The 18,399-nt window shown below is 37.7% G+C and overlaps 1 protein-coding gene across 1 annotated transcript in view; it reads left to right on the top strand.

Moving 5' to 3' along the window:
- LOC121441046 (EF-hand domain-containing family member C2) overlaps nucleotides 1-18,399 on the top strand; it is a 155,987-nt gene that overhangs the window by 116,539 nt on the left and 21,049 nt on the right. Inside the window, exons 12-13 of the mRNA XM_041642184.1 lie at nucleotides 13,158-13,355; nucleotides 14,721-14,813. Of these exons, the coding sequence (XP_041498118.1) occupies nucleotides 13,158-13,355; nucleotides 14,721-14,813 (291 nt within the window). The remainder of the gene's footprint in view (nucleotides 1-13,157; nucleotides 13,356-14,720; nucleotides 14,814-18,399) is intronic.

Here is an 18,399-nt window from a genome sequence, read left to right as displayed (position 1 = left end):
TGTGAACCATGAGCACCTAGACTATTCTATAGACCTCTTTGTAAAGTTGTACATGCAACAAAAACTGAGTCTGGGTTTATATTCTCATGCAGATGCTAAAGTGATTTGTTGTTATAATAAAATACCTCACAGTCTCAGCAAGAACTGACCATTTTGAGCAACAAACATACCAAAATAAGGGAAAGACTTACTTAAAGCCTAAAAAGTACATATGTTTAATTAAAAACTAAAAAGTTGGTGCTAATGGGAAACTGGACAACAGAGGAAATGTGATAGTATATCATGGAATTGGCTTCAGAAACATAGCTTAAATGCACTTAACCAATGAAGAAAGCAGAGATGGAGGTAAAGATAGAAGCAACCAATAGAAATAAAAGAATAGCAAATCCTTCTTCATACTCTTTTTATTCCCTCCTTTTTTTCCGAGGGGAGTGATGGGAGATCGAATCTAGTGCTTGATGCATGCTAAGGGTATGCTGTGCCATAGAGCCACACCGCCAGTTCCCAAGAATTCCCTTTCTAAATTGAAAAGTGGTGGAGGGGGTTGTATTTGGAAATCAGGCGAATTCACCATCCAAGTAAAATATAAAAGGAGAGATCTCTTTACCATAGTAGGGGCTTAAAGGACATAGAAAAGACTCTTACAAACATCAAAGCAAGATAGGCATAAAAGCAGCACCCCAGCAGCAGAGCCATTGACCTAGAAACCAGGAAACTGTGACTGCAGGTAATACAAAGACGTGCTAGATCAGATCTTCAGTGCTCTGAGGTAAACAAAATGGGGACAAGCTGGGTTTTTGTTTGTACATGGGTCATAAAAAATGCTTTCAAAACTTCAAGAAAATTAAAAGCAATTGTTCAATGTAACAAATTACTTTAATAAGTTTGTAGAGAACATGAAAAGAAAAATGAAAATAACTCAAGGGGAAATGACCTCTTAAATGGAGTAACACTGACCATTCAAACAAGTTTCATTGACACATGTATACTCGTATATGGAAGTGGAAAGCTAAAACATTTCAGAGAAGTTAATGATATCATTAAAACAGTTAAAAGTGGATGATGTGGTTTACGCCAAGACTGAATTTCTTCCTTGTCATCTGGGTGTAAAATTATTTTTCACCTTTATCTTTGATAAGTAGGTAAATAATGATTTATGGTATTTTAAGACAATTTCAAGTTAATACACAGTCAAATTTGAATAGAGCTACATATTTTATGAGCAAACCACTAAGTATTAATTATAGTCTCTTGCAAAAAATGAGCAGTATTAGGAGATAATAACAGCCAACTCATGAAAAGCTGAAACAGTCAGGTAACAGGAAGAAAGAAAATCTTCGACATTGTGATCATGTCAACTCCCTGTGTTCCACTGGGAATATCATAACACATTCTACCTGAATTCAGCCAGCCACTGTCTTCTCTCCTCACTTAATTGCTTGGGCCCCATTGGCCCTAAAGTATTTGGGAGCAGAAAGCATTTCAGATCTTGACATTATGTAGATCAGCTAGTATTTGTGTATGCTTTACTGGTTTACCATATCTAATCCACAAACCTCAAATCTGAAATATTCCAAAATCTATAGTTTTTTGAACACTGAATGGATGATTTTAAAATTTTGGATTTTGCCGGGCAGTGGTGGCACATGCCTTTAATCCCAGTGTGACTCAGGACACAGAGATAAGTGGATATTTGTGAGTTTGAGGCTAGTCTGGTTTACAGAGAAAGTTCCAGAACAGTCAGGGCTACACTGAAGAAATTGTTTGAAAATAAATAAATAAATGTTTTGGAGTTTGGAGTACTACAGGTTTGGAATTTTTCTAATTATGGATTGTTGGTGAAAGTTTCTGTCCCACCTGCTCCTGCAGCCTTTGGTCCCAAAGAAACACACAGACACACTAATTATAAACTGGTTGGCATATTAGCTGAGGCTTATTATTTACTAGATCTTACAACTTAAATTAACACATAATCCTTGTGTATGTTTAGCCACATGGCTTGGTGCCTTACTCAGTGAGGCATTTTCATCTTGCTTTCTCTGCATCTGGCTGGTGAGTGCAGACTGAACCGTTCCTCTTCCTAGAATTCTTCTAGTCTGGTCGCCCCGCCAAACTTTCTGCCTGGCTACTGGCCAAGCTGCATTTTATTAAACTAATATGAGTGACAAATCTTTACAGTATACAAGAGCATTGTCCCATAGCATCATCAGAAATTACACATGTATTTTTTTCTTCCTTTTCTTTCACGCCCCCTAACTTTCCTAGGTCAAACACATGCAGCTCTAGTTGATGTGTTTCAACTGTTCTCTTTCACCCTCTCCTCTCTGTGCAAGCAGTGCTCAATGGGGGCCTTCCTTCCTATGGTGTCTTGTGTGTGTGCTCTGATGTCTAGCTCTGTTTTCATTAGCATCTTGTTCACTACTCTTCAAGGTAGCTTTTTCATCAGCAGAAGAAAGCCAAGCTGTTCCACCATGGCTCACAAGCATGTCTTTCCTGACTGGGACTCACTTGTCAGTTCTCTGGTTCTTCTCTTGCCTTGTTTCCGCTGTGGCCTAGTCATCTGAAGAACTCTGACTATCTTGGTTCAAATCTTGGCTCTATCAACTACTGTATGTGTGTTCTTGAACAACTTACTGAAGCTTCCTGGGCTTTAGTTCCTTATCAGTGAGATGGAGTCATTTAAAATGTGCTGAGAGGATTGCTGTGAGCAGTAACTTGAATCCACACTGGTGAATCACTTGAGAACGCACTTGTCAGCGATAATTAACACAACTCCTCTAGTGTGCCATCTTCTTGCTCTCTTTCAGTCTTGGAATATATGGTTTTTTGTCCTTTTCCTCCCAACATCATTTCTGTCTCTGCTTCTTATTTCCCTGGTTAGCAATTTGCTATTTGTCCTCAAGGTCTTCTCCCCTAGGATCTCTGCTGTGACGTCTTTCTGAATTTCCCTGTGCCTATACATGTGCCGGACCAGATGCTGGATGCCCTCTCTGAGCTTCTAGTCATGCTTTTATTGAAGCCAGTTTGTTTTTGTTCCTTTTACTTGGCTTTGCTTCTGGACTGTGACCACCTCCACGATGCAAGTAGTAAGAGCTAGGAGTTCAGTCTGTTCCATTCCTTGCTTCTATGAAGTTGCTTGCATGAAGTTTGGTATTTAATATTTGTTAATGAAATGAATATGTAATAAAGAATACATGCATCCAGAACATATCAGAGTAAATAGAATCTTGTAACAAATAAAGGAAGATATTTTTTAAACTATTTTTCACTTAGTTATTAAAGTGATATTGTCTTTCATGTTGAATTGGGATTTGGTGGAGTTGCTATGGTTGAAGCCCAGGACCTTTCAATTGTTCTACCACTTTGCCCTGATGTAACAATGATGAAAGAAAAATAGGTCAAGAATTTGAGAGTGAGCAATTTCGTGGGAAGGGTTTGAGGGAGGAAAGAGAAGGAGGAAAGATGTAATCATATTATAATTTCAAACAATAAAAATAATATAAAATGATACTATCCTATTGTTATAAGCTCATTCATTGGTGAGTCACCATGTGGTTGCAGGGACTTGAACTCAGGACCTCTGGAAGAACAGTCAGCGTTCTTAACCTTTAAGCCATCTCTCAGCCCCCAAGCTCATTCATTGGTAATAGAAGGGTAGACATAACTTAGAGCCATATATGAAAATCATTTAAAATTTTCCTTTCTTTTGTCCCATGAATTATATTTCTAAAACATCATCTAAATGGAATACTTGTAAGTATAGACAAAAATTATATATGCAAATATTCACTATGACATTATCTATATAATATTTGAAATAAAGCTATGAAATATAAAGTAATGGAACTATGGTGTTGCATTCTGATTTAGAAAGACTGATAACATTGATATGTTGTATTAGTTGTGAGGATAAAAGCAGATTATAAAATATATTACCAACTATTTAGAGAAAAATGAGCAAAAACCCTTTCTAGAAAACAGATTGCAAGGCAGTGTACCGTGCTTATTTGGTTATATTTAAGTGACAAGAGGCATGTATATATCTTTCTTCCCTTCTGTCCTCCTTCCCCCAATCCTTTTTTACCTGTGTTTTTTTTTTTGACAATAAGGACATCAGGTAAACTAAGCGTTTTCTCCTCCACTGAGTTTAACTCTAGCCCAAATTTTCTTTTTTAAAATCTCATTTTTTATATATTTTCAAATTATTTAAAATTGCAAGTATATCATTTTCTATTGGATAAAGTCTTTAGAATGAAGACTCTGATCATACCATTCTTAGTTGTTTGATAGGAATAAATTTATGAATTTCTGAGTTGCTTATAATTACATAGAGGGCACAGGCCCCCATGTTATATTCAACCTATGTGTGATCAGTTAGTACTACAGGGCTTATGTGGGCTCACACTCCACATAACTTGTGCTAATTATTTTAAATTAAAATAACTTAAAACAGCTAACAATAAAGTGAGAACCAGTCACAAGACAAGCAGGGTGGCACCTCTGCACTTTGGGAGGTACAAACAGGAACACTGAGAAGTGGGAGCCTGCCTGGGCTACACAGTGAAACTCTTCCTTCCGTAAAGCTAAGTAAGTGGGGTTTACCTGGAGACAAATGATCCCTAAAAAACAGGATAGTCTCAGTACGAAGTGAGGTAGCAGAAAATGAAGACCTTTGCTACAAAATGAAATGCCTATTTATCCCTTTCTACCCACATTGCAAGCTAATCACCATCCCCAAATTTTCCATTTCCTTTTCTAAAAACGAAGCGTTCACACAATTTAAGGAACAATAACAACAAAAATAATTGTCACATCAGTTCATTTAAATATATTGTCCCAAATGGTGTAATTGTACCTGAATGTTTTAAAGGCTGTCGAAAATTATGCCTCTGTGAAGAATAGACTGCTAATGTACAGCAATTGCTCTTAAGTGCATGAAAATATCTTTTTGTTTGGCTACACCCAAACAGCTCTTGAGTTTTGAGTGCACCAGGACATAGTGAATTTCAAACTAAATAAGTTAAAATTACCAGGTATATTCCACTGCACATCAAAACAGGAAAATCCATAGCATTTGATGTAAAATAAGATGAGAAAGTAATAAATAAAATGTAAACTGCTTAGTTATTTAAAATAAGAAATCAGAATCAATGATTTTTAATACAGATGCACCCTTTCTTTAGAAAATATCCCAAAACTAGATTTACAAAGCAGATTTATTTGGCAGTAATTATACTGTCATAAGATTCTTTAGTTTCAAAAGGATGTATTTCAAGGTTCAGTGTGCTTATTGCCTTTAAGATCTTGACAATCATGTAAATTGGAGGGATTTACAGCTAAGATGTTGAGTGTCACTGCCAATTACAGCTGAACAGAATGAAGATAGCCTGTCTTTGTGTGTAATAAGAAATGAAGGAGGGCATCTAATTTGATTTCTAAAAATTCCTAATTGGTGGTGTTTTGAGATCTAGCCAGTAGATAAAAGAAAGTCCTCCTGGAGCTTGTTAGTTTAACCCTTTATTTTATTTTTTTAATTAAATTTATTTATTTATTTTTAATTTATTTATTTATTAAAGATTTCTGTCTCTTCCCCGCCACCGCATCCCATTTCCCTCCCCCTCCCCCAATTAAGTCCCCCCCCCTCAGCCCAAAAAACAATCAGGGTTCCCTGTCCTGTGGGAAGTCCAAGGAACCCCCACCTCCATGCAGGTCTAGTAAGTTGAGCAATTATTTATTTATTAAGGATTTCTGCCTCCTCCCCGCCACCGCCTCACATTTCCCTCCCCCTCCCCCGATCAAGTCCCCCTCCCTCATCAGCTCGAAGAGCAATCAGGGTTCCCTGACCTGTGGGAATTCCAAGGACCGCCCACCTCCATCCAGGTCTAGTAAGGTGAGCATCCAGACTGTCTAGGCTCCCCCAAAGCCAGTACGTGCAGTAGGATCAAAAACCCATTGCCATTGTTCTTGAGTTCTCAGTAGTCCTCATTGTCCGCTATGTTCAGAGAGTCCGGTTTTATCCCATGCTTTTTCAGCTGGCCTGGGTCTGAAAAAGGGTTACTTTATACTTATTCTATGACTATGACGACTTAAAATGAGCAGACCATTTTCCCTAGCCATTATGCAGACAAGTTCTGAGATTTCAGAGTCATTCAAAATAGTTCCCTGTCCTATAAAATAAATTTACTTAAGAGGAGTCACCTGTTCCATTTAGGACAGATCGAAGCAACCTCCATTATAAGATATGGATACTAGAAATTGCTCATCTATCATTCAGCATTCCAGTCACTATGCTAACTGCTTTTCATAGCTTGCTAACTTAATCCTAAATTTTCATGTCTTTAGTATACAATTTATTATTCACGGCTTAGGACATACCTGGAACTATGTAAAGTATTGTAGATTTCGCACACTGAAGTAGCCCCTGGTCCTTGTATACCATACATTTTAAATGGTATCAAAGTCACTAAGAAAATGATTCATAGGCTAAGAGATGATAGATGGTACCAGCAGAAACAGTAGGGAGGAGGAGTCAAACTTCTAACAGAGTTGATCAGGGAAGGCCTTATAGAGAAGATGGCATATGAGCAGATGAGAAGAGGATTCCCAAGGTCGAAGCTGTTGGAATTTTCTGGGAGAAAAGCATCATGACTAGAATGGCAACTGCAGAGGCTGCTGCCTGACTTTGAGGCAGAGCAAGAATCACAGTAAGGTACAAGGGGGCAGAGTTAGAATCATAGGGGATGAGTTCTAAGATACAGCAGAAGAGAAAGATCAGATCACCTTGTTCCTTGAGGCTATCATGAAGCTTTTGGCTTCTTACGTTGAGAGATGATAAACCCTAGGAAGGTTTAACAGGATAGTGGCATGGTCAGGCTAATATCTTGAAAGGATCCTGAAGCAAAACAAATTTCTCTGACATAAACGCTCCTGCCCAGTCTCACTGAGAGAAATTGAGGCTCAGAAGGTCGTGTATTTGTGTTAGCCCCATTTTGGTATATGTTTCCATCTCTCGTTCCCCTGACATGTATTCTATCAGCTACCTCTGCCACCCTCTACATACTGTCTATGTCTTAGTGCAACAGTATTCCATGCAGGAATGTAAATGACAACAAGGTGGAGATTTCTTTGGCCCTCAGATATGAGAGGAAGCCTGAGGGAGTGCAGGATGTGAGCAGCCAAGCATGACTTCTGATTAGAGGAAGCAAAACACATTTTATTGGATGAATATCAAATGGAAAGAAATAAGAAATGGTTCTAACAGTCATCAAAACTGCTGTTTGATTTAATTTAGGCTCAGTTGGGTGTTTATTTTTATTTTTTAATTTTTGTTTTGTTTTGCTTGTTAGCCTTAGAACATAAAGCCTAGGCTTTTGAGGTCTTATTTATGCTGAAACTCATGTTTTAAAAGTTTATTTAAACGATATTGCTTAGACTTTAATGATTTGATATGTAAGAAAATGTTCTGAGATCTGAAGGTTTAAAACGAAGTTTTAGATTATTATTACTTGACTAGATAACTCTAATGAAGTGAAAGCTTGTTAAGATGCTTCTCATTTCGAGTTTCCGAATTGGCACAGTTACTTTCCTACTCTAAAACAGCGTGGCATTCCTTTTTTTTTTTCAGTCTTGTGATGTTAGTTACTGTAGACAGAGGCTTTTCTGTCCCTCTGGGTCCTCCAGCCACTTTAAAATAATCACTCAGAGGCTTAATAAACATTACAAATTGGCCTATTGCTCAGATTGATTATTAACTAGCTCTTACAACTTAAATTAGCCCATTTATTCATCTATATTTTGCCACGTGTATTCATGGTGTTACCTGTTCTCTAGTACATCTTGTTGCTCCATTGGTTCACTGGCATCTCTCCTGATTCTGCCCTTTTTCTCCCTGTATCTCTGTTTGAATTTCCCACCTGGCTCTATCCTGCCATGCTATAGGTCAAAGCAGCTTCTTTATTGACAAATAGTAATAAAACATATTCACAGCATACAGAGGGGCTATCCCACAGCACGTTACAAAACCAGAATTGTGTCAATATCTTTTATTTCTTTTTTCTTTCTTCCTATCTTTTCTTTTTGAGATCTTCTCTGTATTTTAGTTCTCTTTTTGTAGACCAGGATGGCTTTGAACTCACAGAATTCTACTTGCCTTTGTCTCCTGAGTGCTGGTATTAAAGGCATGTAGCACCACTGCCTGGCTTTATTATCCTTTCTACTATTAACTAAACCACACTGTTATTAATACAATATTAAGCTATAGAAAATGTTACTGTTATAAGTGTAATACAGTGTTGGTAAAGACAAAGGTAGTTTAACATTAAGATATTTAAAATAGTTAATATTAACCAGTGAGATAAGGAATAATATAGTTAGTATGTGAGGTTTTTCTTTTTAAAAATTTTATTTATTTATTTATTTTTGTAATTATGTCTGCTTGTGTGTGGGTTTGTGTGTAGTGCCCATGGAGGCCAGAAGAGGGTATCAGATTGCCTGGAGCAGGAGTTACAGGCAGCTTATGTGTGGTAGGAGCTACATTTGGTTCCTCTGCAAGAGCAGAACATGCAGCTGCTGAACTACCAAGTTGGTAGTTTTTAAAGTGAGTATATTTTTATTTCTCCTCAGTGAATAGACAGGAAATTCTGAGGTGAGATGTTGGTATCAGGTCTCATTTTAGTTTCTCTGGAATTTTATGTGAGGACTAGCTGTGATTAGTGGAAATTAGATATTTGTTTCTCTTGTAAAGCCAAAGTGGAGTGTGCAGAAAATAGATTGGTGGCTCTTTAATAGGTTAAAAATTGATTACTATGTAGCCCAGACATTGCATTCCTGAGTACATGTATCCTCTCCAGGCTGAAACCAGGTGCCCAGGTTGTCATGGTGACATATATCCAATACTTAAGAGACTGTGGTAGTAGGATTAGCATGAGTTAGATACTAGCATGAACTACAAGTAGATTCGAGACTAGCCTGGGAAGGGATGCTAGAGAGATGGCTCAGAGGTTAAGAGCATTGCCTGCTCTTCCAAAGGTCCTGAGTTCAATTCCCAGCAACCACATGGTGGCTCACCACCATCTGTAATGAGGTCTGGTGCCCTCAATGAGGTCTGGTGCCCTCTTCTGGCCTGCAGGCATACACACAGACAGAATATTGTATACATAATAAATAAATATTAAAAAAAAGACTAACCTGGGTTAAATAGCAAAACTCTATCTCAAAGAAAGTAAGACAAAACAAAAAAGGTATTCAAACAAAACCTTGTACGCAAATATTAATGACAGCACTGTTTATAATAGCAAACCATGGTAGCAGTCTAGATATCCATGATTACATATAAGAAAAAATTTAGTATATTTACACAAGATATTACACCATAAAAAAGAATAAAGTACTTAAACATGGATGAACATTGTGTTACATGAGATAACCCAATAACAAAAAGACCACAGATGATTCCATTTATATGAATATGAAATTGGGAAATCTGAAAAGACTGAAAACAGATTGGAGACTACCATGTAAGGGAGAAGGCTGGTGGGAGGAAGGAAAGGAGAATAGCTACTTAATGGGTTCGGTGTTCTTTGGGGTGATCTAATGTTTTTTATCTAGAGAAAAGTAGCAGTTGTATAGCATTATCACCTCCTAAATGTCAGGAATGGCAAGTTTCATGCTGTTTATACTGTACCATGATAAAAAAAAAAATAGAATGTCCTACTTTTGCAAAGATTTCCTAATTTTTCTTGTGAAGTTTGTTGAAGTTTTGCAAGATGATTCAAATCCTAAAGAACATGAGACATGCAGGGCAAAACAGTAGCAGCTAACATTTGGATGTCTGAGTGGTGAGGCTTGGGCGTCTGGGTGGAGATCCTAGGGTGAAGACCCACCCCTCGCTTACAGCAGCCACACAGGCCTACTGCAGGTCTCTGGGGCTGGGTCTCTGTTTCTACTCTGGGGTGGCTTGGTTGTGACGCCTTTACATAAAGTCATGGAATGTTGTGGGATACTGAGCTTTTTAAAACAAGCATAGAGGGAAACCAACAGATATAAATTTGAGTTGCAGTGAAGCCAGGATGGATAATTTCAGCTTATGCAATAAAAAGGAAATAAACTTTTATGATCTGAAAGTGCTATAATGAGTTTAGTTAAAGGTGTGTGGAAAATTTCTAGCTACTGCTGTGCATATTCTTCTTTCTTTCCTTCCTTCCTTCCTTCCTTCCTTCCTTCCTTCCTTCCTTCCTTCCTTCCTTCCTTCCTTCCTTTCTTTCTTCCTTCCTGTTGTGGTAGTATGCCCCTTCTCCTCTTCATGCTGTGTTTTACTTTCAAATACTTTGAATTTCAGATAGTGAAAAGGATATTTTCATATGCAGAAACTCAGAAAAATTTAAAATATATTTTATAAAAAGGAAGAAATACAAGATAATGTCCTTGAGGTTTTGGCATGTATTGTTCCATAATTGCTGTTTTTCCCATTATTATATGTTAATCTAGATCATGAGTTTTATTGGAATCATTTTATGCTTATCACAGAGTATCAGCAATAGTATCACTGCTACTAGTAATTATTAATGGTATTTCATTTTATATGTGTCATTATTCCATTACCAGTGCAGAAAATGATCCAGGTCTCTCCTTGAAAACCGTTTCCCATGTTCAGTTGGTTTTCTGTCAAAGATGCTTAGTGACTCAGAGTTTCCAAAATTGTGTTAACTAATTTCAGTTTTCAAAACAGAGGTTAGTAAAATGTCTTAGTCCACTTTTCTGTTTCTATAATGCCTGGGACTTAGTAGTTTACAAAGAAGCATGTTTGGCTCAGACTTCAGGAGGCTGGGAAGTCTGAGAATGTGATGCTGCTATGTTATTACTGTATCATGATATGACAGATGGGTTCATATCATGGCAGACAACTATGCTAGCTCAGGCTCTGTTCCTTCTTTTATGAAGCTACTAATGCCTTCTTGGTAGCCCATCCTCATGAGTCTATCTAACCCTAATTCCCTCTTCATATACTAGTAGCTTGAATTTGGAGATTTAAGTTTTCAACCCATGAATTTGCAAACAATTGAGTGGACTGCAAAGAGAAAAGACCGTACAAAGTCAGCTCAAGGCTGGGAATCATTGATAGAGTTCTTGCCTAGTATATGTAAGGAACTAGCTTTGATCACTAGCTCCATAAACATAAAATTCAGCTCAAATCTCATGTCCTTCAAGCAAGTTTTTTTCTAAGCCTCTCTTCTATCCTTCCTATCTTCTGTCCTAGATGAAGAGTGCCTAGTGTAGTACATAGAAACATAGGCTTTGAGGCTGGATGTTTGGGTTCACATTTGAGCTTTTGGAAAATTGATTGAATTCCTCAATATTTTGGTACCTGCATATTCTCATCTGTAAAATGAGTACCAACCTTTTAGGTCAGGTGAGATAATCCATGCCAAAAGTATCTGTAACATAGGATCTGGCATATAGCTAGTGTTCAGCAAATGATAGAAGTTGTTATTACTATTACTTCATTCATTTGGTCTTGCTAGCTTGTGCTTTTGAGAGCTCATTTCATGCTTGGACAGCCTAACTGCAGTATAGAGTCAGAAAAATTCAGATGCCAGTGTGCCTTTCAGAGGGTTTTCCCACAAGGTTATCCCTTGCCAATATTGATTGGCCTGAATTACTGACACTAATAGATCCTTTGTGTTGAATTTGGCCTTCAATAAACATACAAAAGCAAAGCAGGAAAGCTCAATAGCCTAAGCTGTATATAAAATGAAGTTCATTTGGATAAAGGCAAGATCATGGATCCAGAATAGGCGATTCCTGATTAGGATAACCTGGCATTCATTCATTCATTCATTCATTCATATATTATTATTCATTTTCCCAGCCCCTCCCATGACTGTATGTGTGTGTTTGATATAGGGTCTCTCTATGTAGCCCAGGTTGGCTTTGAACTCTTAGCAATTCTCCTGCCTCAGCCTCCCAAGCCTTCCAAATGCACCACGATACATAGCTTACTGAGATCCCTAAATGATAGTGATAATGATCAGAGATAGTCAAAAGGACTAAAGGTTATTACTATTCTGAAAGATCCAACTATAGTAGAACAAATAAAATCTCATTTTCCCTTGTTTATTTGGGACTCTTGAGAACTGAATTAGTTCCAGTAAGTTAATTTTCTTGTGGAAGTTTATTCATGTAACCACCATGACATTTTTCATTTTAATGATTTTGATGTAGTTTTTCCTAATGTAGGCTTCACAATTTATAGCTTTCATATAGATGATATATTGAAAATAGTACAGACAGTGTTTCGGACGTTGCATCCTCATCATCATTAATATGTTGTTGTTTGGATTTTTAGCACTGCCAAATAATCTCAGTGCTGTTTGTCTTCTAAACACTCAGACAGCTGGACTCTTAAATGACTGTTTTAAGTTTTCTTCTAATTGCCAGAGTGTATCATTTTTTACTTTGGGCAACAGAAATGTGAACAACTGCTTTTCCTGTCTACAAAATATTCCTCTAATTTATTGACTTACAAATCCCATGCCCTGGCAAAACAGAAACCTAAGTCAGTTACTATTTTTTTTTTAAGAAAGATGGAGACATTAAACCAAGTCATGCACTTAGTGACAGGTGTTCTAACCTTCCAAGTACTTAACAACTAACTATCTCATTGCAGAGTATTCTCAGGGTGAAGACATATATTTTATTTTTATACTGTGATGCTTATTATTTTCCATCCTAGCTTTGGTGTCTTCTTGGTGCTCTTAATTTAGGTATATGAATTCAGTTAAAGCAAACAATTGCTGGGTCTGGTAGCACAGGTCTGTAATCCTACCTAATTGAGAGCTAATGCAGAAGAATCTCAAGTTCAAGGTATGCCTGGGCTATATACTTAATTCAAGGCTATGCTGGGTAAATTAATGAGTCCCCCATCTTGAAATAAGAACAATGATAACAGTAACAAGAGAATTAGCATTATAGCCATATGAGAGACCTGGATTCAATCCTTAGTGCTGGAAAAGGAAGAAAAAGATATTAAAATAACTAACAATAATCTTTCTTCCCTGAGACACGATGGCAGTTTTATAAAATAGAATTTGAACTTGCTTAATAGAGAGAAAATATTCTTCTATGCCATTTTGTGAGTGTTGTTCTACTTTATTTTGCAGAGAAATCCTGATAAACATAACTAGGGGGAAGCTCATAGAACAGGAGCTCATAACCATTGCACGTCACTACCAAGTGCCTATAATCATGGATCCTGACATAACTTACTTAATTGCACAAGCCCATGAAAAGTTCAAGAAAAATATTTATGAGAATTTCGATGTATTCATTCATAACTGTGTGTATGAAGACAGACAAAAGTAAGCTTAATTTTATTGACTCTAATAAATCATTTAAGTTTATGTGAACTTAAGTAGTAAAGGAATTTATTTATTTTCTGCAAATGAGAAAAAGAAAATTGACATGTTTCATCATACTGAACATTTTTAGCAAAACTTTCTTAAATCATAGGAGATGGGGAGGGATAGAGAAGATATCTATCTTAAAAAGAATAGGCTGCCCTCTTGAATTTTCATTTGTTTCTAGGTGCTTTGACTAAAATACAGTAAATGAAGATGGTACAGAGTTTAATAATGAGGTGTCATCTTTATTTTATTTTGGTACTAACTAGGATTATAAACTATGGCTTTTGTAATACATAGGGCAAAAGACCTTGTAACTAAAATTTCTACAGATCTAGTAGGGGAGATATTTCATCTTAAAACTAATGAAAGTCTCTGTGATCTACTTCTAAAACAAAGCCCATATATATTCAGTTTCATGAGTTCATTTTCAAAACCTTTTCCTTTTAAAAGGGATTTTTATTTTAATTTATATGTATGTGTATGTTGTTTTTCTGGGCACATATGCATATCACTACAATGTCTTTGGAGATCAGAGGAGGGTGCTGAATCCCTTGGAGCTGGAGTTCTAAGTGACTCTGAATCACTGGCATGGGTACTGGAAATCTCTGGAAGAGGAGCAAGCACTTCTAACCATTGAGCCATTTCTCCAGCTCCAGATCATTTTTTATACACAGCTTGATATAGTGATCGTTATATGTTTTGATTATACATCTAAACATCTTTAATGCAAAGAAAGACCCCACTTTCCCTTTTGGGTTCTAATGTATGTACATGAAAGATTACTGTTCGGCTGAGAACACAGAAGAAATTTTTTCTGTATAAAGTAACCTCTGAGCTTCCTGTAAAGAACATGACTTGATTCTGAGAAAATCAAAGTGAAGGCCCTAGTTGGGTTTGGGTCCAAGGAAAAGTCCATAAAAATACCCTCAAGTCATATTATAGTTGTGTTGGAGGCTCTAAATGCCTGTCAAATTAGGAGATGTTTTCAAATATCAAAACCATTTTGACCAGTGGTCAAGAATGCAGATCAATTACTTAGAGCAACACTCATGGCTACAGATTTAATATGCTGTACTATCACCAAGCAGGAATTGGAATCTGAATCTTGAAAGGCTTTTCTAAGGACACTCTGGTTACCCCCGAAGTGGAAAATATTGGTGAAATGCAATATGATGACTCTTTTTCTTTACTTTCAATTCCAATGCCAGTTCATACTTGCATTTTAGAATAGATCTCCCTTATATTTTCCTTTCTATAGCATGCAACTGTTGTTAACAGGACAAATAACACAAAAATCCCATTTACTTTCTTTAAATACAGAAAAGGTGTGTTACCCACCAAAGACATCAAAAGGATGTGCAAATCTTCCAGGTTACCTTTGAGTGATGACCTTCTAGATAGCTTACTGTCCAGGTAAGTGGGAAGTACCCTTTGAGGGAGTTTGCTCTTCATAGTTTTATTTGGGGGACTAGATTTATTTTGACTATTTATTTAAAACACGCTATAATTATTTATAAAAGTTATTTTTACATATATTATACCAAGAAAAAGTATTGCCTTTGCAAAATTCTTATTGGATCCATTTCTCTACTAAATAATTTTTACCGAAGAGTCCTTTGTGCTGAGAAGTACGTGGTTGAACATATGAAACAAGTAAAATATACTGATAAATTTCTGACAGATGATTCTGATGGCTGAAAATCTTTAGCATAGACCTGCACTTAAATCAAAGAAACTCAACAGCAGGAAAAATGAGAATCAGCGGGCAAGCTGTTTTTCTTCTGGTTTCTTTGTGTAGGGTCATTTAATCATGGTTCTGATTACTGTAATCAAAAGTGTACATGATATACCGAAAAGGTCTGCATTAATCCTTCTAGACCCTACTATCAGATAATAGGCCCAGAAAGTCCTTCCAGCTCCATCCTGTGCCAAACAGTCCCTGTGTTCTACTTACCAAGGAGCTTATTTAACAAGCATACAGTTGTGGGTTTATTAAATCTGTTCTCTAAGTATCATCTTTCTTTAAAATTCCTCTTTTGTCTGGCTGTCAGCAGTATGGGCAAACCTCCCGAGGGTCCAGATGTCCTAGGAAGTACCTCTGACTTACGGCATGAGCTTCAGCTTGCACGAGGAAGGCCTGTGTGCCCCAGTGACTGTCACTGGGGCAGTGGGTGCATATTTGTTTCATCTGGGTTTCCTTTCTTGTTCAGTTTGGGGGACTATCTTTGAGTATCGTTGGTTTACTCTTGACTGTTCTGATCACATCATTGATAACTCACTTCCTTTTAAGTATTATGAAAAGAAAACTTTGTCATGATTTTCATTTATTTAGTTAATTCAATTCTTTGAATTCTTTTTTTTTAATTATTTATTTATTATGTATACAATATCCTGTCTGTATGTATGCCTGAAGGCCAGAAGAGAGCACCAGACCTCATTACAGATGGTTGTGAGCCACCATGTGGTTGCTGGGAATTGAACTCAGGACCTTTGGAAGAGCAGGCAATGCTCTTAACCGCTGAGCCATCTCTCCAGCCCTCTTTGAATTCTTATAATACCTACTGTGAATTATTTTTCTTTTGGACATTAATGTTTATATGCACATGGGTTCCTGAGACAAAGGGAAACTTACAACTTTATTGGTTATAATATTTCCATAAAATTTACATCAGGCTTTCACAACAGTGGTGCCCAGTGGCTTTAGATAAGCACTATGAAGACCTAGGGTTATAAGCATTTGTTTGTCTCCTCCTCTAGAGCCAGGTGAAAAATAGCGATGATGGCACCATGAAAGGCACCGTCTATACTGTCACCCATATTTTGGTCATTTATGATTTCTATGCCTTAGTCTGAGTTCCCCTCGCCCTCTGACTTACATATCTTGATAATTCTGATGTTTTTCTTTTGTGCCAGTATGATAAATGTTCCATGTACACTGTTCCATGTACTTTTTGAGAACAACTTAGAGTGGAAAGAGCTATTACCTCTCCTATTTCTACATGAGATATTAAGGTTTAGAGAAAGATGGTATTTTGCTCAAGATCACAATATTCTAGAAGAAGATCTGTAACGTTACCATTGAACCTTCCAGTTTTAACACCTTCTTTCTAATGGTTTTGAATTATTGTCTACTAATCAGCATACTAGGATGCCTTGACAATTCTGCAGCTTCCTTCCACTGCCTGCCCCTACATATTCAAGCTGCACAATCTTGCCAGTTTGGACACTCCACATTGTCTCTAACCATCTTTGAACTCACTTAAAGCTGTGCAATCTTATCCAAGGGAAAGCTCGACTTTCCCTTTCCTCTAAAAAAGGATAACCAATTTACTTTCTAGTATTTACATCCTCTGAGTTCTGAGGAGTCCCTGTGATAACATACGGAAAGTATATGGCCCAACACCTGGTTCTCTTGGCTGAGAACTAGAAGCAAGGCTGAACAAGAGGTCACAGTTCATATCGTGAACCTCAAAACCAAACTGGAAGGAGTCTGCATCTTTTATGGAGGGAGCCCTGTTTGTGACAGTTGGAGGCTTTTCGTACATTAAGCTGTCTTTTAGTCAGGAAGCTGCAGATCTTTATTAGATTATCTCTTGATGGGCTTGAGGATGAGTTCTTCTGGAAAGTTCAGTGATGTGGGAGCCTGGCCCTTGGAGGACTCAGAGTGCTTACCCAATGCTAAGGCCAGCAACCCATCATCCTCGCATTCTCTTAGCAGACTATTTTGTCTTTGCCTTTATGATTTGACATTAAATTTAAAAAGACTATTCTGCAACTTGTTTTGGAATCTGTCTCAATCTCTGTATGTCTGCCTCCAAGCCTGGCTTAGCTTTGAGGAGGTCATGCCTCTCTGCTGCTGAGCAGCCCATGTTCAGTCTTGCTTTGCCTATAATTGTGCAGTGACCCTTCTCCATACTCAGGGGAAACTTCAGACTAATCAGATTAGAAAATGGCTCATTCCCATTCCCCTCTCCATCCAATGTGCCCTGCCATGATTTGGGTCACATGCTTGGTGTTTTGCGTCATCTCCACAGATTCCTTTCAAAGACTGCCCTAATTCCTAATGGGCCCATCAGCCTGCAGCTTACATTTAGATTCTACATTCTTATTGTTCCCCACAGACTGCACAAGGCTTTACAGAGCCTTGACAAGAGTCTCTGCCTGCACAGCCCTACTCATGGCACGCTAAACCAGATCCCACTTTGACGTCTGCAGTCTCCCATGGGAGGAAGGCATGGAGCTTGTTGTTTTCATTCGATGCACACTGTGCCCAGGGTAGGAGGGAAATTTACCTGCCTTATGATGAGGCTGAGTAGCTGTTGTGCTGTGTGAATTCAGATCACAAACTGAAAGGCACTATGGCTAAACAGTAGGGTGCATCTTTCTACCTAGTGACAGTTATCCAGGCATTTTTCTTACCCCTCTGTTTGGTGGTAATATTTCTCTTCTGTTTCATTCCCTTTGTCCTTAGAACTCAGCCAGGTTTTTTTCCTTATTAGTACAACCAAAACTTCAATGTAGACTTTACAACAGTCTTCTCAGGCAGTTGCTTCAGGCCCTGCAGTTTGCGTTGTAAGAGCTGGTATGAATTCATCTTAGTCACCACCCTAGTTCATTTCACTAATGGGTAAAGTATTAGGTTTCAGCTGTGTGCAGTGGTGGCTAGTACCCGCTAATAACAGTGGTGATACTGCTTTGTGAAGAGCATGGTAATAGCTGTATTTTACTTGATGGTGGGCATTAGTCATTATTTCATAAGTGCAAGCTTTGAGATACGAGGAGAGTCCCTGAAAACAGGTTCTCAAGGCCAAGGTGAATTTCAGAGTTGCAACTCTACATGATAGCCTAAACCTTGCTTCCATCCAAGCTCCTAGAGATAGGACTCTGGCGCCTCATCTTTGAAGCCTTGGAATCTTGTTCTACGCTGCTTTGTCATATGTGTGTGGAACCCACAATACATGACTCTAAAATCTGACTCAGCTGCTCCCTGGCTATGTAG

This window comes from Microtus oregoni, unplaced genomic scaffold (assembly GCF_018167655.1).
Source record: "Microtus oregoni isolate MIOR12 unplaced genomic scaffold, Mior012 000073F_000, whole genome shotgun sequence".
Taxonomy (NCBI): Eukaryota; Metazoa; Chordata; class Mammalia; order Rodentia; family Cricetidae; genus Microtus; species Microtus oregoni.
This window is presented reverse-complemented; position numbering and strand designations above follow the sequence as displayed.